This window comes from Peromyscus eremicus, chromosome 14, assembly GCF_949786415.1.
Source record: "Peromyscus eremicus chromosome 14, PerEre_H2_v1, whole genome shotgun sequence".
In the NCBI taxonomy this organism is placed as follows: Eukaryota; Metazoa; Chordata; class Mammalia; order Rodentia; family Cricetidae; genus Peromyscus; species Peromyscus eremicus.
In genome coordinates, this window is record NC_081430.1 from 48,845,867 (window position 1) to 48,855,351 (window position 9,485).

The 9,485-nt window shown below is 51.8% G+C and overlaps 1 protein-coding gene across 1 annotated transcript in view; it reads right to left on the minus strand.

Annotated features, from left to right (window-relative positions):
* The window catches only part of Ccdc88c (coiled-coil domain containing 88C), a 127,010-nt gene extending 118,848 nt beyond the window's left edge, over positions 1-8,162 (minus strand). The window contains 3 exon segments of the mRNA XM_059279014.1: positions 869-977; positions 7,463-7,563; positions 8,065-8,162. Of these exon segments, the coding sequence (XP_059134997.1) occupies positions 869-977; positions 7,463-7,563; positions 8,065-8,124 (270 nt within the window). The 5' untranslated portion in view covers positions 8,125-8,162.
* Positions 8,163-9,485: the final 1,323 nt, after the last annotated feature.

Below are 9,485 nucleotides of genomic sequence, written 5' to 3' on the forward strand. Positions count from 1 at the left end.
TAGGTAGACAGAGACCTCACCACATCTGCAAAGACCCCTGATTCCCAGCACCAGGACTCAGTACAGACCAGGAAGCTGAAGGGGCAGAGTCTGGTCACAGGTCTGGTGAAACCCTGGCACAAACAATGGTTCTCGAACCACGACATTGAGAGTGACTGGTTTTGCCTGGAGTGTCACGAGGTATCATACGTCAGAAGGCGGTTTCACTGCTAAGCAGAGACTCAATAGCCAAGGGTCCGAGGCCCCCAGCTGCAGCTCATTTCCCACCAGTGCTGGCCATGCAGAAGAACTCACGAACACGCTCAGAGTATCAGCCACCTGACCCAGCCAGAACATCTGATCAAGCACAGCAAGCAGTGTAAAGTGGAACCGTCCCTCCATAAGCCCAGGTTCCTGCTGGCCTAGAGGCACAAGAGTTCCATTTCTGGCCCCTATGGCCCTCTGTGGTTCCTCTTCTTCCTCAGCTCAAGTGGCTCCTGCACAAGAGCCACTGAGCCAGAGGCATGAACCATGTGCCCCTTCCAGAGAGTCTCCAAGTGACACACAGGAACAGGCTGTGAACCAAAGCCCTCCAGGACCTCATGACATTCAGAATGAACCAATCTGAAATGCAAGAACACCCCCCTCCCTGCCCCGAACTGACACCCCACAGCAGGGCTAATGCAGAAGCACCAAGGGTCAGCAGCCAGCAACCACTTACTCTGGCTTCTTTTGGGAATCCATTTGAGGGGCCCCACTGCAAACACATAGGAACTCACTGAAGGGGCCTCTGTACACCTACTTGAGAGGCCTTTCTGCACACATGTGGGAACTTGAGGGGCCCCACTGCAGACTTGTAGGAACCCCTGGGACAGCAGAGCAGCCTCACCTGGTAGTAGGTCTTGATGTTTCTCACCAGGATACTCAAGTTCTGGATGCGCAGGTTCACGTCATTGTTGACATGCTTGTTGATACGCTGATTGTTGGGCCTGGGGTCTCTAGAGTAAGAAACAGTAAAAGTCACGCCGGGCAGCGGTGGCACACACCTTTAATCCCAGCACTCGGGAGGCAGAGCCAGGTGGATCTCTGCGAGTTCGAGGCTAACCTGGTCTACAGAACGAGATCCAGGACAGGCACCAAAACTACACAGAAAAACCCTGTCTGGAAAAACCAACCAACCAACCAAACAAACAAAAAGTCACACCTCCAGGCATTCACTATACCCCCTTCCCCAGCAGAGAACCAGTATTCTGTATCATGAGCATAGTTATTCCTGTGGTGGCCATGAGGCTGTGACTCCATAGTTCAAGTTAAATCCTAAGTCTTCTCACAGTTGTGCCAGAACCCTATATGACCCATCATCTCTGCTGCCTCACCCAAGCCCCTGCCAAACATAGCCCTTCTCAATACTGTTCCTGTTTCCACTGTTGGAAGCACCACAAGGGCCGTCCCAAGTGTCAACACGGTAAAAACCAACAAACAGATATATAAAAACCAGTAACCTATCCAAAACTGTATTTTAGCATTAAAAAGCCAAGCAGAGAAGAATACGTGAAATATCAAGAAAAATAGGGGCTGGAGAGAAGGCTCAGCAGTTAAGAGCACTGGCTGGTCTTCCGAAGGTCCTGTGTTCCATCCCCAGCACCCACATGGTAGCTCACAACTGTCTATAACTGAAGTCCCATGGGATACTCTTTTCTAGGGTGCAAACACACATGAAGATAAAACACCCATATACATAAAATAGATCTTTAAAAAAAAAGGAAAGAAAAACAGAAAACAAGGATGTGTGTGTGGGGGGGGGGGATGGGCTGGCAATGTTTTGTGACCTTAAGAATCATGATCCACTCAGCACAGGTCTGTCTCCCTGTCATTTGGACTTAGGTTGGTCCTGCTCATGATTTGCACTCCAGGGATACAATGATGTCGTCACAACCTGACGTTCAGGTCTAGGATATGACTGGGGTACCATCACACCCCACAAGAAAAGCTAAAGTGTGGGAAACCCCCACATGTCACTCATTTTCCAACCTCAGGCGAAACTCGGTCTGGCTGTGAAGGAACTAGACGTCAGCTCAAGTGATTTACAACTTGGCTCATCTACATGCAGGACAGTCCCCCAAATCCTCAGTGTGGGAAATGTCTGTCAAGAAGAGCGAAGTGGAAAGGGGAGCCTGCTTCTCATAGCAAAGACCTCCCTTCCATCCGCTGTCCCAAGGCACAACCAAGGACAAAGGGCAGGGAACTCAAAGGCCAGTCTTCCCAGTTTCATCTGTCAGCCAAGCCCTGTGATAAAGACGCAGAGCCTCCTCGGGGCTGGTGGGGAGCTACAGAAACAATTCTCAGGGCTATCTGGTTCATTCAGGCCACATTAACAGAAGATGGAGAAAGAGAAGGAAAACCTTGAATCATTTCAAATGTCATTGGAAGCACAAGGCTTTTTTGTAAGGCAAGCTGTTTAACGGTCAACCTTTGAGTAAATATTTGACATATCCTCTGTCTCCACCATGCCCTAAGCATACGAACATTTCCACATGCACTCAACAGCCCCTGCCTCATATAGGCCTTTCAAAGCCACTTACACAGCCATGTGGGTCCCCTAAGGGGAACCAGGCAAACCGTTTTCAGCTGTCAGGTGACAACATTCCTCAATATCCCCACACCATGATGGAGTCTGGTGAAACCATTTACCCCACTAGGCTTCTTCTAGGGCCCTTCATTACCAAGGAAATAAAGGCCTAGGGCCCCACTGTATTTCAACTGTAAAGGCATTTTAGCTCCTAATGTGACAAAGTAAGGCGCTATCTTAAGGAATGAGCAGTGGTTTCACAGGACCAAACACATGAATCTGTGAGAAGCTGCAGGCCTTCCTAATTTCTTGTTTGATGGGAATTAGGGAATGAATCTGAGGCTGCACACGTGCTTGGCAAACACTCACCACCAATCCCTAACCCTTTTTTTTTCCTTTTAACTTCTGAGACAGATTCTCATTATGTGGCTCAGGCTGGCCGTCAACCTACAATCTTCCTGCCTCAACCTTTGAAATAACTGGGACTGTGGGTGTTAGGATGTGCAACAGTTTCATTGTTTCAATCCTGAACTTCTTTTCTTTGAGACAGGGTTTTATGTAGCCCAGGCTGCCTTAAACTTCTGATCCTCCTGCCTCTATTTCCTACCAAGATTCCAAGAGTGTGCCACCACACCTACTACGTGCAATGCCAGGGACTGAACCCAGGGCATGAGAATACTAGGCAACCATTTACCAAATGGAGCTACATCTACAGCCTCTTGATTTCATCTACATCAGAGGGGCCAGCTCAGGAGTACCAGGTACCCAAAGCGTCAGTATGTACCACCGACAGCCACTCACTTGCAAAGGCTCTGCACACACCCGGGACCTGGGATGCACAGCCATGTCTGCTTTTGTCTCCCCAGGCATGGGAAGAAGCAGCTAATTGATGGAACACTGGAAAAGAACCCTGACATTAGTTATATGACTAATTAGACTAATTATCACGATCATTAGCCGTCCCTCAGTTAACCAAGTCTCTCAGGGTAAAGAGCACTTATTAGGAAATAAACCAAAAGTTTCAGCATTGCTTAAGGAAGGCAAATCTGCTTTCTACCCACTCAGTGCCCCACACTGGCTGCTAGAAATGGGGGTCAGACGCCCAGGGGGTGACAAGAATCTGAATAAGCAATAGGCTGTGGTGAATTTGCCACCATCCTAGCAAGGGCAAAAGAAGTCAGCAGGCAGAGCCCTTAGTCCACTGAGGCTCCTTCACAAGCACAGATGCACACCACCATGCGTAGACAGACAGACAGACAGACAGACACACACACACACACACACACACTCACACTCACTCCCAGCCCTGCTTCACTCATACCACACTAATGACATCCGGACATTAATATGCATCATCTTGCTTAACCTTCCCCACATCTACAAAATTCTACCCCCTTATCACAGATGAAGAAATCGAGGCTCAGGGCATGGAGCAATTTGCCCAGTGTAGCAGAACTAGTGAGTGGTGGAAGCTAGCTAGCACTGCCTGAAGCTAGCAAGACTTCGAAAGTTTCCTATCAGTCCTCACAGACACAGTTTGCGCTGCAGACCACTCAGGGGACTCTCCCACTCAGGAATTAGCCCTGGGCCTCCCCCGAAAGCTGAGCCTGTAGGGCTTTCCTGCTTCCAGGTGGGCATGATGTCAGGGAGGCCAGGCCCAAGAGACTACTCCAGCCTTCTAGGGTTGCCATAGACAATGGCCAGGTGCAGTCACGTGACCACAGCCAGCCTCCAGATGGCACTGAAGTATTAGGTAACAGCCTCTTATCTCAGCCCACCCCAAACCAGTCAGCCACACTGCTCCGCCATTTCCAAAGGCCACCGCCTCCCAACTGGGGAGAATTTATCAAAAATAGCACAGCAGTGGTCTCCAAGCACCCAGCCCAGGAGGTAACACCTACCCACTGATCACTACCCGATCACTGACACTCCTCTGCTGGGCAGAAGCGGGAGGCTAAGTGTTAGTCAAGTGTTAGGATGGACCTTAGACTCCGCCAGGAAAAGACCAAGGCTGAGAATCGTGTGGTTTTTAAGAGACTGAACACAGGGAAAGATTTGCAGAGGGGCTGGTGAGATGGCTCAGCAAGTCAAGGCACTTGCTGCTAGGTCTGAGTTCAATCGAGGAACCACATCGCTGAAGGAGAACCAACTCCACAAGCTGTCCTCTGACTCCATGTGTGAGTGTGTGCAAGCACACTGTATGTGACTGACCTCCAACACCCATTCCCAGTACCGAGCTAGGTACCAGCACATCATCTCATCTAATCCCCAGGACCCACTCCTTAGGGCAGAACTTTACTTCCCGGTTTTCAGATGAGCAAACTGAGGCACCAAGCAAGAATCCCAATGTCACACTGATAGTAGGAAGATGACCGTGGGCTCAAGCCATGTCTGACCACGTAGGATGCCTAATACTCGTTCAGGGTTCTTTGTTTTTCTATTTAATTTTATTTTATGTGCCCATTTGTCTGTGTGAGGGTGTTGGATCCCTTGGACCTGGAGTTATAGACAGTTGTGGGTGCTGGGAATTGAACCCAGGTCCTCTGAAAGAGCAGCCAGTGCTCTTAACCATCCAGCCATCTCTCCAGCCCTGTCTGTGTTTTGAGAGAGGGTTTCATATAGCCCAGGCTGGCCTTGAACTTTCTATGTAGCTGAGACTGGCCTCGATCTCCTGACCAAGTGTTAGGATTACAGCTGTGAGCCACCACATCTGGCAGAAGAACTCACCCAAGGTTCTTTTAGTTACTGCTGTATGATATTTTGTGTTCTGACAAATAAAGCTTGCCTGGAGATCAGAGTGCAGAGCTAGCTACTTAGTTAACCACAGAGACCAGGCAGTGGTGGCATACACCTTTAATCCCAGCACTTGGGAGGAGGAAGAGGGAAAATCAGGAGTTCAAGGCCACCCTGGGCTACACGAGATTGTTCTCTCAAAAGAGAAACAGAGCCAGCACTAGGGAGGTGAAGACAGGGATATAAGGCGGGTAGAGACAGGATCGCCGCCCCCCCTTGTGGTCTGAGGATTCGTAGAGGTAAGAACTCTCCAGTGGCTGCTGCTCTGCTTCTCTGCTTCTCTGATCTTTCAGCTTTCAACCTCGATATCTGACTCAAGGTTTTTATTAAGATAATTAGATTCACGCCTCGTTACCCACATTTTAAGGTGGCAGGTATGGAGCCCAGGACCCTAGATACTCCAGGTAAATACTAGAAAACTGCAGACGCCCCTATTTGTGTTTTTAGAGGTCACTTTTACAAGGAGTAAAATGTGCACATCTTAAGTCTCAGCCTGGAGTTTGGGAAAATACATTCCAGGGAGCCATTCCACAGGCCCCTTGGCCGTCAAGCCCCACACACCAGAGGCAAACACATTCTGACGCCTGTTACCTGGCACCACGTTATGATTCCCTAGAAGCAGAAAATTATGATTGGCAGCTCCTGTGCCCACCCACTCCTGCCTGTCCTTCCTGGTACAGGAAGCCACTCATTGTCTCTGTGGCTGTCCCAGGACTGCTACATACCTACCGGGTCCTTCTTCCAGAATGACGACACTAGCATATCATAGAGGGAAAATTAACACCGAAAACTGCCAGGGAGGGGAGCAGCCGACCCTTTGACAGAATTTAGCCAGGGCCAAATGCAAACAAGTGATGAATTGGCATTTCTCAGAAAGGTCCAACAGGCTTCCCGATTTACAAGCAAGTGGTTGAGGCTTCAGGAATTCCAAAGGTCAGAGAAGAAAGAGAACTGGGCTCTGGGCTTTTGTTCTCCCCTGTGCCTGGGTGGAGCTAAGGGAGAGCCTGGAGGACACTGCTGTGTTTCTTAATTAAACAGCCTCAAGCTTCACAGGGATAGGCTGAAGTTCTGATGGTCCTTATACCAAGGGAACCCAGCTATTCTTGGGGTCTGACAGAATGGGAAGAGAGTGGCCAGAGCCCAAGCCGGCCTCGAGGCAACCCCAGAAAAACCCATTTTCATCAGAGTCCTTAGAAGCGCCGCCAAAGCCACCAGCAAATGTATCTCTTTAGAATCTCGTTAAATGCTGAACACTCAAGACTGGAAGAAATTTTTGAAAAAAGGATGACAGGGTTTCCACCACTGTGACATCAAATGTCCTATGAAACAAGTGGAGCCATCTAATTGGGAAGCCACCCCCAATCTGCTCCCAGCTACAAATAGAAGCTGTTTTTTAATTAGCTAATGGATTACTGAGTGTGGCACCTCCATCAGTCCTAGGTGAGTGGGTAAATGTAAAGGCAGGTCCACCGTGCACACTGAGGTATTTTTATTTTGCTCCAAGTGCCTGTGATTCATACTGACACTTCCAATACCATCCCTGAAGCTTCTAAGTTAAACACAGAATGCAGGAACAGGAGCCAACACCTACATGGTGGTAAAGATGTCAGACACAGGCTGTGCAGAACTCAGCAACGGATGTGGTCAGAGGCAAGTAGTATATATCTAGGGAGACCCCATTTAAGGCCAAACGGTCCAGGCACAGCATGGCTGCCTGTGTGCCTTCTAAAGGAGACTTCCGAACCCAATTCACACAAATGACTGCCTCTGTCCCAGCAACTGGCAAGAGACGGGAAGAAGACTCAGAAACTCAGTTACTAAGCCACAGTGAAACTTTACAGCCACACTGAGATGCTCCACACCCTCCGGACATTTCCTGTAATCAGACCCTTATTACAGTCGTGTGCTCCCCCCCCCCCCCCAAAAGAGGCTTTTAATGTCAATGCTCAGACCACCATCAAGTCCTTGAGTTTGCAGATGAGTCAGTTCCAAATTTCCTTAATTGAATAAGCTGCCGGGGAGAGTCCAAAGGCCCACCTGCAAGCACCCCTCCCTGGCCACTCGGCATTCACACTACAAACTCAGGCTTCCAAAAACATCCTCTCTGAAGAGGCAACTTACATTTGCAACATGATTTGGTTCAAAAAGATGCCGTCCACTAAATCCATGTACAGAGTCAAGTTGTCCTGGTGGCCGCTTCCAAACGGGCCAAAAGTTTTCACCTGCGGGGAAGCAAAGGCACGTCAGTCTGACGCTGGGAGTCAAGGGGGGCCACGGAGGTCACCCACCACCGCGGCACCCTTGGCAGGCAGCAAGCCCACCCTTCCCGAGCGCTGTCCCCTTCTCGCGCCAGACAACAGACGCCGGACAGGAGGAAAACTTCTGGCTACTTTTCTCAAGTGTCCCAGAGCGCGAGGAAAGAAAACAAACAAACACACACAAAAAGCAAATAAAAGGGACTTTTCAACAAATTTCTCACGTCTCAGATTCACTGGAAAGCAGCGCGCCCAGCCCGCGGGTCCGCGTTCCCACTCGGCGTCCCCAGCGGGGGGCTCTGGACTTCAGGAGCGCACCCCCCCTCCGCACCCCCCCCCCCCCCGATACCCCGAGCGGGAACAGGTGCGCGCTCCCGAATGCGAAGCCCGCGGGACGGCCACCCGACTCGGAGCCTCCCGGTCCCCAGCGCCGCACGGGGTGGAGGAGGAAGGCCAGGACGCGCTCACCCAGGTCACCAGCGGGCTCTGCAGGAACAGCTCCACGAGCTGCGACACCGTCACGTCCATGCTGAGCCGCGGCCGCGCCGCACAAAGCGGCTCTGGCAGCCAGCGGCGGGCGCGGGAGACAAAGGCGGGGCGCGAGCCCACGGTGCGCGGCTGCGGCCCCGCCCGCCCGGGGAGAGCGAGAGGGTGGAGGCGAGGAGGGGAGGGAGGGGCGACGCGGTCCCTCCCTGGCCGCCCGGCGCCCTGCGCAGCCTAGCGGAGCGGAGCAGAGCCCAACGGGGCGGGGGAGCGCGTGGGGAGTGGGGAGGGGAGCGGGGCGGGGCCACAGCACGTGGCGGCCCGAGTGCGCGGGCAGGTGCAGCCTGCGCGCGCAGACCTGGGTGCGGTGCTGGCCCGGGTGGGAGAGAGGCCCGGTATTATCCTCAGGCTGCAGGATCGCGCACCGGTGCATCTGCTCTGCCGTCTCCCGGGTTCCTCCCTTCCAGAAGTTCCTTCAGGATGCAGGCGGTGTGGCCGCTTCACCCGTGTGCGCCCCTGCTGTGGCTCTACCCTCGCTCCACCATTGCACCCAGGGGTGGAGGGCCTGTCCCGGCCGCAGGGCGCCGTAGCAGCTTTGAGGCAGGGTCCCCAAGCACGATGGACGCCGTGCCCCCTGCTGGCAGGGCTGTGTGCTTGGAGGCTTCGCAGCCCCACTCCCTCGCCACTTCCTGGAAATAACTTCGCTCCGCGAGCTGGGCCGTTGTTCGATGAACACTGTATGACTGACGTACTGAATCCTCCCTGAGTTGTGGGAGTGTTAACCCGAAGCCCCTGGTGAATACACACCAGGTACTCAATGGCTGCCCTTTGGCTAGCAATTTTGCAGCGTGGCTTTGTCACATATTAGGGCTGCGACATCTGCTGACGACATGCAGTATTACAGTTCCACCTGGCTGGAAAGCATGTTAATAGACTAGCCGCTAGCCGCTAGTAAACGGTAAGGATCTCAGAATTATAGAAGTCAGGGTCACAACAACAACAACAACAACCAAAAAAAGTGGGGGGGGGGGCAGGGAAGGGGATGTCAAGGATTAGGAGTACTTGCTACTCTTCCAGAGGACCCAGGTTTGATTCCCAGCACCCACAAGTTGGTTACACCACCTGTAAGTCCAGTTCCAGGGGATCTGATCCCTTCTGGCCCCTGTGGGCACCAGGCACACATGGTGCACAGACATTCATGAAGACAGAACACTAAAACTCATAAAAAGTAAAATAAATTTATCCAAAAAAAAAAAAAAGGTGGGGTGGGACTTCTGGGACGAGCCTGTAATCTCAGTCCTGCGGAGATGGAGGCAAAAGGATCAGGAGTTCACGTTATCCTTGGCTACATAACGACTTCAGGGCTAGCCTGGGCTCAGTGACGTCCTGTCCCAAACAAAAAAACA